General features: G+C 39.0%; 2 protein-coding genes across 2 annotated transcripts in view; one reads left to right on the top strand and one right to left on the bottom strand.

Moving 5' to 3' along the window:
- The window catches only part of GPR68 (G protein-coupled receptor 68), a 20,258-nt gene extending 14,199 nt beyond the window's left edge, over positions 1–6,059 (top strand). The window contains exon 2 of the mRNA XM_009280949.1: positions 4,841–6,059. Within this exon, the coding sequence (XP_009279224.1) occupies positions 4,983–6,059 (1,077 nt within the window). The 5' untranslated portion in view covers positions 4,841–4,982. The remainder of the gene's footprint in view (positions 1–4,840) is intronic.
- Positions 6,060–10,234: 4,175 nt separating this feature from the next.
- CUNH14orf159 (chromosome unknown C14orf159 homolog) overlaps positions 10,235–18,727 on the bottom strand; it is a 29,013-nt gene continuing 20,520 nt past the window's right edge. The window contains exons 10-12 of the mRNA XM_019472476.1: positions 17,452–17,571; positions 15,367–15,518; positions 10,235–10,684 (exon numbers count right to left, since the gene is read on the bottom strand). Coding sequence (XP_019328021.1) covers positions 10,541–10,684; positions 15,367–15,518; positions 17,452–17,571 — 416 coding nt within the window. The 3' untranslated portion in view covers positions 10,235–10,540. The remainder of the gene's footprint in view (positions 10,685–15,366; positions 15,519–17,451; positions 17,572–18,727) is intronic.

Here is an 18,727-nt window from a genome sequence, read left to right as displayed (position 1 = left end):
ACAGGCCCTGCTAAAAAGTCTGTCCCCATCTTTCTATAAGCTCCGTTTAAGTATTGAAAGGCCACAATAAGGTCTCCCCGAAGCCTTCTCTTCTCCAGGCTGAACAACCCCAACTGTCTCAGCCTTTCCTTATAGGAGAGGTGTTCCATCCCCTGATCATTTTTGTGGCCCTACTCTGGACCTGCTCCAACAGGTCCGTCTTTTACATCATAATTCTTCCAGTTGAATCCAAACATCATTGTGCATACTTAGTCATGCACCCCGATTTCCACTTTCTTCTACTTTTTTTTTTCAAACTTGCTCTAAGGATATTAGCCAGTTTCTGCCCGTTTTATGTTGTTTGACCGGTCCCTCATCTCTTCTGCTGGTTATCGCTTCCCAGCCTCTTTACGTGACCTTATTCTTCCAGGCTTTGTGAACCAGAATCAAACCAAGCTGACAAACCCTCAAGTGTTGGGGGAAGCTTCGTGTGTGAGTTTAAGGGCTGGTGTTTGTGTAGGTAATGATCTGAACCAAATCCTAAACTGAAACAACCTCAGGTTTCTGGTTCCAAGATGCGCAGCAAGATTAAGTCCTGCTATGACAGCCAAGTGACTCAGGCCTGCCTGCAGTGTATGACAGGTGCAGGGACTGATTAAACAGCAAGAGAGCTACTGTCCCATAAAGGCACACGACCACGTTACGCTCCCCGTTCATGGAAACGAGTGCTTTGCAGATGAGACAAGCTGTGTGTGAACTCCTACAAGGAAGTCCTTTGGCATAGTACCATTTGTCTCTGTTAATAATATGTAGGTCTAATTGCAGACAGATTTCTTACGAGGAAAGTTGTAGCAATGTTCACTGAAACTGAAAAAACCCACCCAGGCTCCATGCTAGTGCTTGGTCCGGGCTGAGGAGGCTGTTGTAAGTGGCTCTGAGCTATTTCCTGTGCCGTCACCAGCAGACAGCACTTAACACGTGAGCCGCTCCATGGTTCACGGTGCAGGGGGGAGTCATGTTTTTGTCAACAGTTGAGGCACAAAGGAGTTGGGAAAGAAAAAAACCTGTTGTTGAACTGTCCAGTGAGTAATGAAAGTTGGCTTGGTTTCATTACAAACCAAGAAAAAGTGAGGCTCTCTGAAGCCCAGGGATCCTTGGCTTTATTTTTAATCCAGGAACGAGAGAATTGTTTGGAGCTCATGTAGATGGTGAGAGTCTTCTAATTTGTTTCCAAGGCTTGGGCTTAGATGGGTATCATCTAAAAGATGTGGACATATATGAGAGAGAAATATTGCCTGGAAATGTCTGCAGACTCGTGATACTGAAGGTGTTACATAAACTATGCTCTAAAAAATCACACAGCTGCACTATTTCCATACTAAAGCTGTCTAAAAGGAATGCCTGTGTGTTCCCATTTGTAACTGCTTTCAGCTTTATGATTATCTGCACCCCAGATGTTTTTCATACAGCAACTTTTTTCATTTTTCTCCTCTCCCTATCCAGACGAGGTCAGTAAGTAATGGGGGAGCTATTCATCTTTTCTCTCCCATACCCTGCATCACCTTTCCTTCTGTTTCCACTTTTCCAGACAGCTTGTAAGGTATTGTGTATTATGTTCTTAATTACAGGGTGGGCTCTTCCGCACCCATTTGTTTAACACTGGCATTGCAGTACTTTGATACCAGGTTTGTTGAAAAATCATACAGTTTCACATACAGCTGGCCAGTGCAGAGCTATGTTTAGTATACTTGGTGCTGGGGGAAAGGTGAACTACCTTTATATTTCCCATTTGGCTACTGAGCCTGTCACTAGCCAGGCACGAGGGGTCAGAGGGCACAAAGGTGTCCCAGAGCCCACGCGCCGAGGAGGCTGAAACGAGGGAAGGATTTCCTGGCTCACTGCTGCCGCTGACCAGAAGAGCAGTATAAGACAGCTGTTGCACAAGCAAGAATCTGGACCTTTGTTTTTCATCCCCATCTTTGAAATCTGGGAGGGTTTGCACAAGGCAAAGAGATTTGTAACAGCCAGCCTTCTCTTCCCGCCCCCTGAAACAGCCCACTCCAGCACTTCCTCCGGGAGCAGGAAATGTTGCTGTAATCATAAGTGTATATTATATTAGCATAATGTCATATCAGTAAGACTTTTGCTGTCTCCTTCACATTCTGCATTCTGGCAAGACTTTTAAGCTAAACAGCACTGATTTTTACAATCATGTTCTCCATGACATAAACATAATTTAATAAAAACATTTCGAGTTCTTAGAGGAAAAGAAACATTTCAAAAAACGGTGCAGCTGTAGACTACGTCTGCTTTTTCTCATACTGTGATCCGTATTGACTCACTGGGTAACACTGAACGAAACTCAGCGCTGTTGAACTATGCTAGACATATAAAGACAGTTCTGACTTTTCAAAATTGTCGACAGCTTTTGAATTGCTATTTGGCCTCATCAACAGGAGCTGGACGCTGACTGGACACTTTTAGTTGGTAGACTAGACGATAGATCCCAGATTTTTAGGCATTTTAGACTATAACTTGGTGTGCCAATCATCCTGTGCAGGCAAACTCGTACTTGTAAGAGTCACCAAATTATTATACAGAAATGAAATGGTATAAAATACAAACTCAAATACAATTGTACTTGGCCTGGAGCTCTGGATTGGAAAAGGTGGGGTGGAGTAAGTAGGTTATCAAACCTGCCTCGGCAAAGATTCTGTGCACTGTCCTTGCGGGTGTACAGCCAGGTCTCCTGTAGACAGAAGAGCTGCATGATGGTTATGAAGCCACTGAGAAACTGGGTAGTGTTACAGGGGAGCTAATGGCCCCTAAGTAACAGTCCTTTGGGAAATTTGTACAAAACTTCAGTGATTAATTTCTGCTGTACATGTCTGCGCTGCTAACATTATCATCATTATTCCGTCTGAAGGTTATGGCAGTCTCTTGGGGCAAACCTCAAACTGAACCATAGGTATCTATGACTGGGTCCCTTAAGCAGTATTTCTCCTGCTGTGCTTGATTTATCCGTTATAACTATTGTGCCACCCACAGTGGAGGGGGTGATTCTCTTAAGCCCCAAAGGAGCTGCGTGAGATTGAGAGGCAGAGAGCAGAGCTTGTACTGTGCTAGACTTGACCAGTCTTAGACACAAGTCACGTTGGACAATGAAGTTGTTAGGAGTTTTGAGAGAGATGAGCTTATGTTGGCCTATTGTTTCATGACTGAAGGTATCTGAGATCCCCAGGAATACTTCCACCAAAACCGGGGCTGATGTTCTGTCTGTTGGTAAGAAAAAGAGGAAAAGCAAAGGAATGAAAAACACATTCTAATTGTTAAATATTTACATGTATCCTTAAGTTTGCTGTGATTCCTGTGGGACTGTGCTACTCTGGTTGAAGTTAAACACTGAAAGTCTTTGCAGGTTTGGTCACTCATTTCAGCCAGGCAATTCTTTTCTCACCCAAAGGAAGTGATTTTCTTTTCAATTTCTACAGGAGCAAAGCTCACCACTATTTAAAAAACATTTATTAAAAAAAATTTTTTGACAGTAACATCCTCGAATGCTGCAGCTGAGCATAATTTTACTGTAGCGTGGTCACATTTTCATAAGGGTTGCCTTGGAAAAAAGTGTGTGCTCCTAGACAGGACAGAAGATGATGACAAAAACATAAATTAGGATAGTAAACAGGAAAAAGCAACAAGGCCTTATCTTTGTCCCTGATAGTGTTGTCTCCTTTTGAATCCATATTAACTGAGGCTGTAGGATGAGTACACAAATTGTTAACCTTACAAAAGTATACACTACAACCATGTATTTTCTGGGAAGAGATTGAAAGAAATACAGTCTCGCTGTTCTGCACCACCAGGTAAAACACACATCCCCTTCAGACTGGGCAGTTTGCCCCCCTGTTTTCCAGTCCTGAGCATTTGTGCCAGTGTGAATATATCACATGAGGTGATAAAACGCTGAATGTGATACTTGGTTTAGTCTAGGGTTTAATCACTGTGAGCTGGCTCAAGGCTGAATGCTTGTCCTAGTTGAACGAAGTGCTAACCTGTTGTCAGCAGTTTTTTCTGTAAGTGTCTTAAATAATAATAGTATAGTATAGGAATGGTTTGTATGGGTATGCGTTTGGATTATAGAAGATCCTCAGGTGAAAACAATTATGTTCATATTCAATAAAGATGAAAAGGAAAGATACAAATGTATAGATAGTAACAGTAAATGGGTGTTTTTGAGAGTCGATGGCAAATATGGAATCTGCAGTAGCATATCCTGCAGGACTGAGACCCTGGGGATACATTGTACCAGACTTCTACATCATCCTTCCAACAGAGAAAGACAGCTTGCTTTCAGGATTGTGCTTACAAGTAACTGTAAGAAAGCCTGCTAAAAATTCCTTTTTTTTTTTTCATCCTGATGGGTTGAACTGCATATTCTATGGCATCTTGTATCTAAAGGGAATTTAAGAAACAGAACTTAAAAATCAACTGTTTTGTGCACCCTGCATCCTCTAAGGAAGTCTGAGTGGACTGCTGGTTTGCCAGAGACATTTTTTCCATCTTGGATAAATCAGATTACTGCTTTTGTGCCTCATCTGTAAAACAGAGATGATATTTCTTCACCTTTTAGATACTCGTAAAGCTGAAGAGACAAATGTTTGTAAATTGCTTTGGAATTCTTGGACACAAAATTTTCTGTACTAGGAGTTACTCATATGAATCATGATTTCCCAGACAGGCTTTATCATCTGTCAAAGACTGTAAGAAAATTTAGGGCTAGGAAAAGGCAGCTTACTGAAAACTGTACTATATATTTGACAATCGTATCCCTTCTGAAGATTTTTATGTGTTTTACCTTCAGGTTATTAACATCCTGCAGCAAGTCATCACTTCAGCCTAAAGGTTTTGTGGAAGAAATAAGCGATACGTGAAACTGGATGAAATTAATTTTTACATCTATTCATTCAGGACCCTGATGAATGATATACGGGGAGAGGTAGAAGATGGTGAACTTCACAGAGAATGCAACTGAGAAGTGCACTATTAATCGTGATATCCACCAGACATTATCCCCTGTGGTATACATATTTGTATTTATATTAGGCTTGCCAGCTAACTGCCTGTCACTGTACTATGGGTATTTACAGATCAAGGCTAAAAATGAATTGGGTATCTACCTTTGCAATTTGACTATAGCAGACCTGCTCTACATATTTTCTTTGCCGTTTTGGCTTCAGTATGTTTTACAGCATGACAATTGGACCCACAATGAGCTGCTGTGCAAAATTTGTGGATTCCTCTTGTATAAGAATATCTATATCAGTGTGGGCTTCCTCTGCTGCATCTCCATCAACCGCTATCTTGCAGTAGTGTACCCTTTTCGGTTTCAACGGTTTCGGACAATGAAGGCTGCTGCAATTGTGAGCATCGTTATCTGGACCAAAGAAATAATGACATGCTGCTTTGTCTTCATGCGTAGGGAGATCAGTATGGATGCTGACAGCCACATGCTGTGCTTCGAGCATTACCCCATCAAAGAATGGGAGCACAATGTCAATTACTACCGCTTCTCTGCTGGCTTCCTTTTCCCCTTCTTTCTGCTGGCCTTCTCTTACTGTGGGATTTTACGAGTTGTCCACAAGAGTCACGGCACTCAAAAGAAGAAGAAAATCCAAATTAAAAGACTGGTTTCAAGCACTGTTTTCATTTTTTTAGTTTGCTTTGGACCATATCACATCCTACTTGTGGTTCGCAGCTTGTTGGAGAACAACTGCTCATTTGCTGAGAAAATATTTAATATTTACCATATTTCCCTGCTGTTGACTACTTTTAACTGTGTTGCTGATCCCGTATTGTACTGTTTTTCCAGTGAAAGCACTTACCAGAACTGTGCCAAGATGCGAGACTCTTGTTTAACATGTTTAGGGTGTCTGAGGACTGAGACAAAGGAATCCTATCTGCTGAATGCTCCAGAAACTCCTAACAGGCCACAGCATCAGCAACAGCCAGGGTTATTACAAAAATCACATGATGGTACTGGAATGAAGGAATCCTCCACAACTAACACGGGCACCCTATAGCATTCATCAAAGAAGGACGTTAATCTAAAATCTGCAGCTATGGCCGTGTTTGTGTATCCATCTGATTTATCCATATATTACAGCTGTGTTACCTCCCAAAGGCTTATTAGCAATGCAGTACAGTGAGGTCTTTTCTGGAAGTGCTTGGACCTCGGCAATAGTGAGGAAAGCACATGCTAAGTCAGTTCACTTACAATCATGTGTCTGTTGTCACTGTGGTACTGCTCAAAACCTGTTTTCTTGATGGCTGCATTGACTGGAATAAGCTAGTACTTCTAGCACACTTCTGTGTGCTTCTGTTGAATTTGTCTTTAACTGCTTTCTGTTTGCCCCTGTAGCATCTAGAGAAAATAATTCTCTACAAGGTGTCATCATCTGTTGAAAAGGTTGGAGACAGAACAAATTAAATGTCCCCATATGTACTTTTAATAAGAAAAAAGAAAAAAATTGCATTTCTGTAACATTTCTGCAACTCTCTGAAATAACTTCTTTAGCCAGTTTCAAGGCCTGCAGAGACTGTGCCAGAACCAACCTCCTAAAACAACCAATCCAATAACATGAGATGTTCTGGGAGGACATGCACAAGGAACTCAGCATCTGCTGAGACCTTCAATCTGTTGATTGACTGTTGAATCTCAGACTGTTGAACCTCATCATAAGGCTCCTATTGACTTCCAGAAGTATGAGATCTCTTGGCTCCGATGGGGATAAATAATTTGGTCTGTTGTCTTGGAAAAGAACAGGAGATTGGTAGTACGTGAGGCGCTTTGAACCCATGCGCTTCTCTGAGTCACTGTGCTCAAAGACAAATTTAGTTACATCTAAATTCTACTAAACCTTGCTAAGGTTTGGATTGCATCCTTTGCAAGTTGTGTGTCTTGTGCAGCATAGACCATGCAGGCAATTAAACAACAATGCATTTGCCAGGGAAACTGTTAAATGGATTCTGTTTAAACTGTTTTCTCCCACAGATACTATAGCTTAGGGCTTGGTCATTGTTCAGTAAACACAGTATCAGAAATACGATGTATGCATGATCTATGTTTCCTGGTTTAGACAGAAACAAAATACAGGACTAAGTAGAGATAATGGCAGTTAAAGATGTGGGAGTTGTGCTTTATATTATTGTTTCTACCACCATCTCCTCTCTAGGTTTTTTTTTGCCTTTATTGTACTAATGAATCCTGTGTGATGATTCTTCGTGATCTGCTCATCGTACCTTCTTGTATCTGTGACTGTTACACCATGAATATTGCTCTGTCCTTTCACTTCTCTGGTTTCCAACCTTGAAACACCTCTCTTTTTGCAACCTGGAGCTGATAACTTCCAGCAGTATAATCAGTTCTGTTTCCTTTTTTTTTAGATGTCAAAAGATTCTCTAGACAGACGGTCCACTCCTGGTATCTGAAGTATGTCACTGTAACACAGCCTTGCTTGTCATCAGTTTCTAAAAGGCAATATATAATAACAGTTTTCTGGAAACCACCTTGAGAGCGCAGTATTAGAAATAATTAGGGGATGTGTTTAATAAGGAATGTTTTTATTATTTTCTTCCTCTATTTGTTAACTCTGTGCTTGAAATAACTATCTTATGGCTTTGGCCCACAGTTTCTATTTGTGAGACTACAGATCCTCTTCTCCCTCCTCTTGCAGAAAGGATTCATGTCCCCACTCTCAGCAGGGGATTAGGTTTGCTTAGGTTAACATTTGGTTTGTTTAATCATTTTACATTTCTTTATACTTAGACCACTCACCAAGCTGGATTGACTACCTTATACATGCATTTTTTCTTCTGTTAGTGCTGTTTAGCTTTACTTTCTCCTAATCCTTCCTTTAATCTCCTCTGTCTCCATCAACGGTGTCGTAAGGCAGGGACTCCTGACCGCCATAATGCCGTGCTTGTATGTTGTTAAGCACCGAGCCAACTACGTGGACTCCCATGACCTGGCAGGCTGTAAGATGCACATGTGGTTTGTTCTAGGATGAAATATTTGTTGTCCTGTTTATGCTTTACTTCTTTACAGTTACCCATGTTGTTTAAATTAGACAGCTGGAAGGCAGAGCATGCCATATTACATCGAATTGTCATTTGAGGGATTAAGGTTTATTTGAGTTGGTACTTTGATGTGGTCAGCTTTTGGCCAGCTGCTGCAGTTTAAAGTCAGATGGAAACTTGCGTAACGGAGTCCAGCATTCTGCTACAGTTCTCAACATTCAACCTGCTAACCCGCAAGAGAAGGGGGGGGTTCTTCTTTTTTTTTTTTTTTGGAAGTCAGTATTTTATCAATTCTTTCTATATTGTAACTGTTAGGCTTAGGCTGCAGAACTGTAACCAATATGGGAGTAAGGTAACTCTCACTCAGAGCTTTTCTTTCCATCTCAGCCAGAACATCGTCAATCAAGGGTCCTACTACGGTTGCTAGAGATATGCTACACATTGATATTGGATTAAATACAGCGCTTGGGACTGCACACAAGAAGGGATTTTAAAAACACACATTAGAGAAAAAGACAAATAAATTATTACATTTTATATTTCTTAATGAAATCTGACTGTTAAAACTTGCCTTTTGGGGAAAAAAGAGCAAAAGCTTACTAGATGAAGTTTTTTTTACAAAAGTTAGTGTTTTGAAAGAATAATACAAATTGTACCTGTTAGTGCAATATGTCAGTAAGCTACTGAGCACCTAGCACACAGAGAAGGAAATCAGCTGCCTCTTTTCCCAAACAGATATTTTTAAATGATGCCAATTTCATTTTGTGGGTTCTGTGCAGCAGTGAATGTATGCCATCCTGCAGGGTTACCAGCTTTGGCAAAAAGCTCAAGCATTCATATGAAATATTTTACTTAATAGTTATAGTGGAGAGTTTGGAGACTTCTAAAGGAGCTATTTTCTAATTGTGAAACTTCAAAGATAGTTTCACTGCAACATCCTTCAAGAAGGCTTTAAATAAAATGAATCTAAAAAAATTACTGATCCATAAAATAAATGTTGGGAGCTTTGGTGAATGAATCTGAATGTCTAGCAGCAAGTCTGGCATTAAGATTTCTCTCTCACACATGTGTTCACCTGTTTTAAGTCTTTAAAGGCTCTGTATCCTCAAGGACTTCAGAAGATTAATGTTCAAAGTATGCTGGTGTTTGTGGTATGAACTGATTTTTCTCATTTTCAAAAAGTTATGTGTTTGTCTTACGTAAGAGAAGGAAAATAAAACTCACCTGCCAGAAAGAGAAGTAGATACAAGGTGTTGCTGGCTGCTGGAAGTCCACTGTCCTTTGGAAAAAGCAGTGGCTAAACACAACTGCCATTCTCATCCTGTTGAAGCACAACGGTTTGATGCTCGCCTTTTGTACCGTTCTAATCATTTTGTGACAGCTAAAGCATCAGTGCCTGAGAGGTGCGGTGTCCAATATACCCTGTCCTCTCTGCTGCAAGGGCTGACAACTAGCAGAACTTCAGCCCTGACACTCATCTGGAGTTAAAGTAAAATCACAGCTTTAAATGACAGAAGTCAGGCACAATTTACAACTATTTGTCATGTATTGGTTTGGCGTCAGTAGGCCTTTGAGATATAATTTAATTTTGCTTCACTTAGTCTCGTCAGGAGCTGAATTTCTATAACTGGAATTCATCTAAATGTTCATTTACATAATTTCATTTCATACTGCATGCAAATGTTTTTTATTTCTAATCATGCTTTAATTTCTAAGCATTAATTTTTAATCACTATTTATGTATCTAATTCATTTATCCTTAACAACAGGATACCCTGAAATGTCTACAACCTTTCTGTATTACCCAGAAAGGGACAAAATATATAAATGGCAAACTACCAATACGAAGGAGGCAAGTGGTATAGCCTACCCTTTACACGGAAGGTCTGCAACGCTGCCCTTATTTTCATTAGCTCAGTTAAAGCCCTCCCTTCATCTCCTCACACTTCCACAAACTATCCACCACCGTAAGAAGACAGTGTTAGAGGGGCTACGGGAAGTGTGCAAGGGAGGTGTATTTAACAACTTTCACTACTGTAACACTTACTGGGTTTTTTTGTTTTGACCCTCCCCTCTCCACTGCAGCTGTTTTCCCCACCACGAGGTATTTTTAAATCCAAGCTGCTACATGAGTTACTTCCTGTTGCAGTTATGAGGTTAGTAAAACAGGAACAGCAAGGCAGTAATATTTCATTTTAATGACAAGCTTTCTTTGTAAAAGCCAGATCACCTCTTAGTATATAATATCATTTAATACCCATTATCCATTATAAAATTACAGAAAAGAAGGGTAGACCAAATCGTCATGATGATATCCCCTTCTCACTTCACAGAGATGTTGTAAGGCTAACAATGAAAGTCTGGGCGTGGCCAAGACACCAGAGATGAAAAGTCATCCTTTCCTGATCTTTTATACCTTGTGAGAGCCTAGGGAATAAGGAAATAACATGGGAGCAACTCTTGATACAGAAATCATTAGGGGCAGTCACTGCTGCGCTTCTTGCAGCAGCTTTTCAATCACAAGCGAATGGGTGTTGTAGAAGGGCAGCCCATCCACTTCCATTTCTAGACTGGCAGTTTTTCCACTGCGGACCCCGTGCTGCGCAAGTGTTTTCAGAAGCTTTTCTTCCTTAAAAACCAAAGAAATAGAATATAATTAAAATCCTGAATCAGGCAAGAGCATTCATCAAGATCTTTATTTTAATTCTAGGGGAGACTGACCACATCCTCCATATTTATTTTGACAGCAATTTGCTAACACCTTTTTTTCCTTGTCCCAAAGAATATGTGTAGCATCTGGACCTTAGGGAGTGTTGAAAGGCTTATATTCCTGACTGCTGTTTAATTACTGAGTGATATCATTGTTCTCCACACTCTCTCAAGCAGCACATTAGTGTCAATTCAGAAACATGAATCCTTTTTTGCCTGGTTTCAAGTTCCTGTATTGTACAAATCAGAATCAGAGGAACCTCCACCCCAAGTATCTCAAAAAACTACCTGTCATTTCCCCAGCGTAGCAGCTGGCTGCAGCTGCATTTTTTTAAAGAAAAAGAAGGGAAAGAGGGCACATCAGGAAAAAAGGTTACAGAGACTACCTGAACGGGCTGCACAATCACTTTCCTTTCTTGCATCTTCTGTGATCTCTGCGTGTCTTTTGCTCTCTGTCCTCTTTTTTTCCTATTGATTTTATGAGAATTCTGGTTGCTTAGGAAAGGGATGGGGAAAAAAGAAAAACCCTGAAATTGTGCTTCCTTGGGATTCTCTGAAATAGCATATACTTTGTTTAGAACTGCAACTCAATTTCACATTTATTTTCTTTTATTTCAAGTTATTTTTATTTCAAGTTATTTTCTTGCTTAACAGTAATGTAAGCAGATAACAAAGCATGTTCCGAGTTGAGCTGTTAGTACACAGAGGGAACAAAATCCTCAGTTGTGAGCTGCCGACCAGTTAGCACTGCGAGATGAAAAGATGGGATAAAATCAGCTCTGAAAAAACACTAGTTCTATGAACAGTGAAATTAGAAGACCTGGTTTCAGATGGATGTATGTCTAGCATAAACTGCTTTGCTTTTCATTTAACATGAAATGTACACAGTAAAACTCTTTCTACTGTCTTCGCATTTACTATAAAGAGAATTTATGTCTCTAATTCTGTTAATAAAAATCTAAGAAAAATAAAAAGCCTAGTCACGTCTTAGCTTCCCCCTGCCCCAACCCCATGGTAATTTACATGAGACCTTGAAATACTCATATACCTGTCTTTTCTTCCCTTTCTTTGCTAGGAATGCCTTTCCTGGTCTTTGGTTTACTGTTCTGTTTTCATTTGTGTGAGACCCTACTTTGACGGAAATCGCTACTGAAACAGCCCTACCAGTGTCCTTGACAAACAGCTCTATATGTTTAAATACTTCTTGTTTGATATTCCCGTACAATAACCTCCAGCAAAGTCCTTTATCTCCTGGACACAACTTAATGATGAAAAAATTATAAAGTTAAAATGTCTAATATTCTCTTATTAAATGTTTGGGGTTTTTTTCTAGGAAGACTTCTAAACAATAAAGAATACAATAGCTTTAGATCTCAATTTAGACCCAATATGGCTGTATTTTACATAATACAGTATATGTCCAAAACATAAACATTTCTGAAAGAATTGAAGCATACCTTGCAAAGTCAGTTAGCAGAGAATTTAGTATGATTTGGTAACCTGCTTTCTGAATGCACTTTATAAAGATTTGTCCTGTATTTCCTGGTAATGCATCCTGGTTCTTAGCTGCAACAAAGTTAAATGAGGGACTGGTTTTCTATTAAGGAAAAAATATGCATAGTTACATGGTGTCAGCCTTGACATCGTGTAACAATACAGCAATGATCCAGCTATTTAAGGAAATTTTCTGGATACATTCATTGGTAGATAAAAAGTGCTACTTTGTAATTTATAAAATTATAAATATACATCAGCTTATATCATATGAATGATCATATGTATGAATGCAAACATAAGCACCTGATCTTTCTGCATGAGCGAGGTGTTTCTTAGCACTGAGTATCTATATGCAAAGTGGCAAATTAGATCTCTCCTGTCACAGAAGAGACACCTGAACTGGATACGCAAAATGTCATTTCTAATTTGAATTGTTTCTCCTACATATTTACATGTTAGAGCTCTCTGATCTGCTTACATGGGGAAAAAAGGCTTGCTTGCTTAATACTATATGACTGTGCCTGATAAACCGTATTCCACCATCAAATGCTATTGTTTCCATTTCTAAGGAACATACACAGTGTACGGTAGGCTTCCTTAGCTGTAAAGTGCTGCGATTTGCTCACAGTTCTCTCTTTAGTAAACAATTATGTGGGGAGTGGGGTAAGCAGAAAAATAATGAACTTAATAGAAAAAGCACTTTTAATTTGCACTTTATTCAGGAAAAAAACCCTCCCTTACAAATGACAAAGCTAATAAAGAATACTAAAACAAATGTCACATCTTTATATACTACTCATTTATAAAGTAATTCATATTCTTATAGGTCATAATTTCAAAATAAATACAGTTCATTTCTTACCATTAATAAAGAGTTCAGTAAAAGAACAACTGCCTGATACATTAACCTGGTTGTGAGGTGCAAGGAACTGCAGAGTTGACTGTAGGATGTTCAGCATTAGCTACGTTTGGGTATGGATGAATGAATATATTTCCCTACAGTCACTTCAGTAAAAAAGTACCACAAACATCTGAAAAATCAAACCAATATTGTATTAACCAACGTAATTATGATTCAACTCCACAACTGAAAGGTAAGTAAAGATTGTTTAGATCAAATTTTCTTGCTCATCAAGTTCTCACCAAGGAGCAAATGCTTTGCAGTATCTCATATTAAAATATGTGTGAAGAACTAATCCATGCACTTAGAACAATCTTGGCATTCTGTTCAGTGGGAATGGAGAGCTCCACAGCCCTGTGGTTTGTTGCAGTGCTATCCTGACACTGCTTGAACACGAGGCTGCAGAGAAAAACCTTTGTGTTTCAGGGGAAGTCTTCATTTAGTAATTATGATCTATAGTTTTCATGGAAGGAATGCCATTTTTGGAAGAAAAATAAAACACATTATAAGAAAGCTGTTTGGTGCTTAGGCACTCCTTCAAATGTCTTCTTTCCAATTACAAACAGACAAATATAAACACCGAGGTGGGTATGTGTGGTGGTGCTCTTTATCTTACTAGGGTAATTATTATAGCATTAAAAGAAGCTGGATTAGGCAGAAAGTAGCCCTATAAACATAAATAGTCTGAATTTTTTTTTATACTAATGGAGTATGTGAACACTAATGTGTTCGATCTTCTGCACTGTTTACTGTTGCGTGATTTATAATTAAAGATAGCGTATTCTCTTGTCAGACATTTTGTAATTTTCTCTCCTCCACAAAACTGTTTCCATTAATTTTATCTCAAGAGATTTTTAGTATTGCACTTTCAATAGCCCATTATTGGATCATTATCAATATTCCCAGCTGTATAGCTTAGTAAAACAAAACCAAGAAGGATTTCCTGTACACAACATCACATTTAATTACAGTATCTCATTACCAGGAATTTTGATCATAGTAGTTTTTAGGATATGTTAATTTAAAGGGCAAAAACGGTAGATGTAACTGGAAAAAAACATTGATGAGTGAAAAGTAATTCATCTATTTTTGGAAAAGATTGCACTGAAAGGTGCTATATGCTTTGTTAAGTCAAAGTATAAGTGGCTATATGGCTATGCTAAACATTGGGATCAGTTTCAGTTTTATAATCTTTAGATGAGAAATCAAAATAGCAAGAATCAAAAAGTAGTAAAAGACCTACTCTAAAATACTTAAGAGGTGCTTTGGTGGAATTTCACGCAGAACGTACTGTCATCTCAGGAGAAACACTCTGTTGTGGGCAATATCTATGGTAGACGGATTACATTTTGCTTAGCATTCCTGGAGGTCACAAACTTACTGGTTTTGTCCAAGTCTCTATAGAGGTACTCTGCCAATAAAACTGAAGTTTGAAGTTCCTAAGTTATTACAAACCTTACTTGCTCGATCATTGAGTATATATACATATTTTTTAAACACTGCCAAGTTAAAAATAGAGCCACGTGCGTAGCAGGATGAGCACAGATCACAGTCACTTCTCATCCCTCTCAGTTATTTTACTTTTTCTCAGTCTGAAACCTTTGCATTCCCAGAATATCACACTGTTCAGAGCTGCATTAGTCAAAACACATTTAAAAATATTCATCTGCAAGTCTTTCTCCAACTTTAATTTAGAAACATTCAAAACTATTATAGAAAGGTTCTAACATAACTAGAAAAGGTGGAAAGAGCAGAAGTAAGGTGCAAAGATCAGAAGTATGGATTGGCTTCTGTATTAGAACTGTGACTTTTGATTTTGGAAGAGAGACATCCAAAGGAGGATACAACAGAGATTTATAAAATCATGAAGGATGCTAAGGAAGTGAACGGGGAATTTTAATCACTGTATTGCAGTACAAGGATTTCTTGCACTGTCCATAAAATTGTAGCGCTGCCTTGTGCTTGAAGGCACAGCACACAAATACATTCATTTATGAGGATTTTTATGTTCAATCTGCCTTGAATCCTTTGTGGAATATTCTATGTACAGTGTGGCTGCTCGTTCACCAGGGATTCCCAAAAGTCACCATAAGACCATGTGAAAATAAGCTGTTGAACTGGACTAGGCAGGATTTAGCGGCTCGTAGCCGATTCCATCTACATGTCACGAGCAAGTCACAATTCCTTGGCCCTACAGAAATTACCTTGGTAACCGATGGGAGTGCCGATAGCCAGATCACCTTCTTCGCTAAGGGTGGAAACCCAACAGCTTTCCTCAGATAGCGGTCATGTATTTCACAAGTGCTGAGAATATACAGAGCGCAAGCAATGGCATAGCCTCCCCAGTTAGAGACCCCTGCAAAAGAATGTCACCGTGAAACCAAATTGTAAAAAAAGCCGACAACAGTTATTGCAAAGATAGATACCTAACCTGTATAAGTCATTAGGCATGTACAACTGAGTCTCGCGTAGCGATGGTGAAATGGAACGTGGACATGAATTAAATATTGACATGGTTTTGGAACATTTATTTCAGAAATACACAATTGCTTAACATATTAAAATGTTTTCAGTAGTATTTCAGATTGAATTTCTGCAAGTTTCCACCTAGCTTAGTTTGTGGTTTGTCTTTCCAACAAAGCAAAAACTCAAATGGGCATGGTCTATAACACAATTCCACTTGGCTTAATGTGAAGTCCATGAACTCTGAGGTGCTGTTGCAGCATGGTGCCTTTTGCTTTTAATCACACAGAGGTAGGAGATTTTGATAAAGTATCCTAAACCAGGGAAATTTTCACTGGTGTCAAATTTTATAACGGAATGCTGTACGATTGCAGAGAATCCCTTTTTGGTCACAAATGATGACTGATTAAAGAGTTCAGCTATTTTATAAGATATGAAGCCATGGTGAAACTAATTGTCTGTGTCTTGTTGATGTGTCCTTGGTGTAAGTTTCATATACAAAAAGACATTCTAACGTAGTTAATATTCATAAATTTTCTGTACACTGTTATCACATCAGTCCACACAGTCTTGTCTGACAGTTTCTTTGTCAAGACTGTACTGGAGATCATTAGATTTGAAACTTGCTGTGAGAAGTTCTCTCTGCTGCCTGATACCTTTTCCAGAGATGCAGAATAGCAAAATTTTCAAAAACTGTGGAAGTTGTTTTAGTGCGTGTAGTTTTCCACACTTAAACATGTCCAAACCTCCACCTCACTTCCCTTTGCAGGGTCTGGGTGTGACAGTTGCTTTCAAAGTAAAAATCATCAGAATTGCCAAAACAGCCACCATAGATACTATATACATATAGCCATAAGAACTAGACGTAATTATCACCACACTCTCATTTTTCCCCCAAAATTGCTGGTTTAGTGTCAAGAGCGTTAGATACCTAGGTTAGAAACCTAGAAACCTGAGTCTAAGTGGAATATGGACCATTCAGTTCACAAATTGGTCCTTGCTGAACACATCTCTCTCACTGCAAATTTTATTTCGTGCTGGTTAAGATGTTAGGGTAGAAGAGAATTTTAACTATAGCATTTAACTTTTCATGTACATTAAGAATGTGCATCTGTCCTCGAGTGGCTGTTGAATCATAGAATAGAATCATAGAATCATTGAGGTTGGAAAAGACCTCTAAGATCATCGAGTCCAACCGTCAACCCAACACCACCATGCCCACTAAACCATGTCCCTAAGCGCCTCATCTACACGTCTTTTAAATACCTCCAGGGATGGGGACTCCACCACTTCCCTGGGCAGCCTGTTCCAATGTTTCACCACTCTTTCAGTAAAGAAATTTTTCCTTACATCCAATCTAAACCTCCCCTGCCGCAACTTGAGGCCATTGAAAGGACTTATCATCTCTTCACGTAAGAGCAATATGACTGATGACCCTGACAGGGTCACACCCACAGAAGCTCATCAATTATAATGAAAATTCATATGTGCATAGACATTTTAATTCCCACACAGATCACTTCTGCAGTCTTCCTTGTTATTTTATTTAAGGTGTGATCTTTCAAGAATATTCAGGATTTGCCCAACTATTTCCAATTAAATGCACTTTCTTCATGGAACGTCCTCAATTTTCAGTCATTCCTGCTGGAACTGTAGTTGCTTAACTATTCAGCAAATGGACATAATACAGAGACAGTTTTGTTTGCTAATGATGACTTGGTCATACAAAGAAAGGGCCGATACAAATTAGTTGGAAAGACAGACGTTTTCTTGTCAATTCTATTCTCAATCATCAATAGCTCTCCCACCCCCAAAAAATCCCTTACCCGCTACAATAGTAAAATCAGCTTCAACATCACAAGCTATAACATCTCCATCTTTTATGTGCTTCTTTACAGCATCTTTCACTTTGCCCATTCCTAATTCATTTCCTCCATCTCCAACACCTTTATTAAAAGAGAAAAAGACCAAATGAGTATGAACCCAGCATATAACTAACAAGCCATTTAGAAAGCCATCTAGTGTCTTCCCCAGAGTGTCTGTGACGGTTCATAGCTCCATACGAGACGATTTATCCTTTTTAATCAAAAGCGTCTAAAAACAAGAGACTGTGAATTAAATAGCTGAAAGCATCACCTATCACATGCTAACCTGTAAGTGTATATATGCAATATATGCTGTATTGGTGCAGGCAAAAGAAATCAGAATTATCAAGTGCTCATGAACAGCAGACAGAATTAAGATAGTAAACCTTGCTTACGGAAGGCCTTAAATGAGTGTTCTATATAATGCATTATCATAAGTGCATCAGCACAAATAGAGAAAGAAGATAGAAAACAAATCCAAAATAAACCTGAGAAATTAGCCTACGATTCTATAATAAAGCAAGCATAGAAAACTTTTGTTTGTTAAAAGCTTTAATTAAAAAAAGAGATTAAAAGTAGCAATTATTCCAGAAAGATAAGCAAAAATATACGTAAGGACTTTGGCAAAAGTAGGACTTACTGCACTGGCAATCTGTTTTATACAGATCACTATAATTGTGCCACAGTGTACAAAGAGCCCAACCCTGTGTACTATGAATGTTTTCATTTTTTCTAGTAATTTATGAAAAAAATAGCTAGGGTTTTTTTTTTTTTAAGTGTTCATATATTCAGGGTGTGGGGCCTTGATTTTTGTTGGTCAAGTAGAAACACTATGTATTTGTCTCAGTGATTTCAGTAAAATCAATGGGACCTATGTAATTTCAGGAAAATTCTAGGCAACCCTATGTTTGGGACATAAAATTGTTAGATGTCATTCAGAGATCTGGAGATGAGGGTAACACATAGAATCATAGAATGATAGAATAGTTGGGGTGGGAAGGGACCTCTAAAGGTCATCTAGTCCAACGCCCCTGCCATGGGCAGGGACATCTTCAACTAGATCAGGTTGCTCACAGCCCCGTCCAACCTGACCTTGAATGTTTCCAGGGATGGGGCATCCACCACCTCTCTGGGCAACCTCTGCCAGTGCTTCACCACCCTCAGCATAAAAAATTTCTTCCTTCTATCTAGTCTCAATCTACCCCCTTTTAGTTTAAAGCCATTCCCCCTTGTCCTG

Source organism: Aptenodytes forsteri, unplaced genomic scaffold (genome assembly GCF_000699145.1).
Source record: "Aptenodytes forsteri isolate BGI_AS27 unplaced genomic scaffold, ASM69914v1 Scaffold193, whole genome shotgun sequence".
Lineage (NCBI taxonomy): Eukaryota > Metazoa > Chordata > Aves > Sphenisciformes > Spheniscidae > Aptenodytes > Aptenodytes forsteri.
This window is presented reverse-complemented; position numbering and strand designations above follow the sequence as displayed.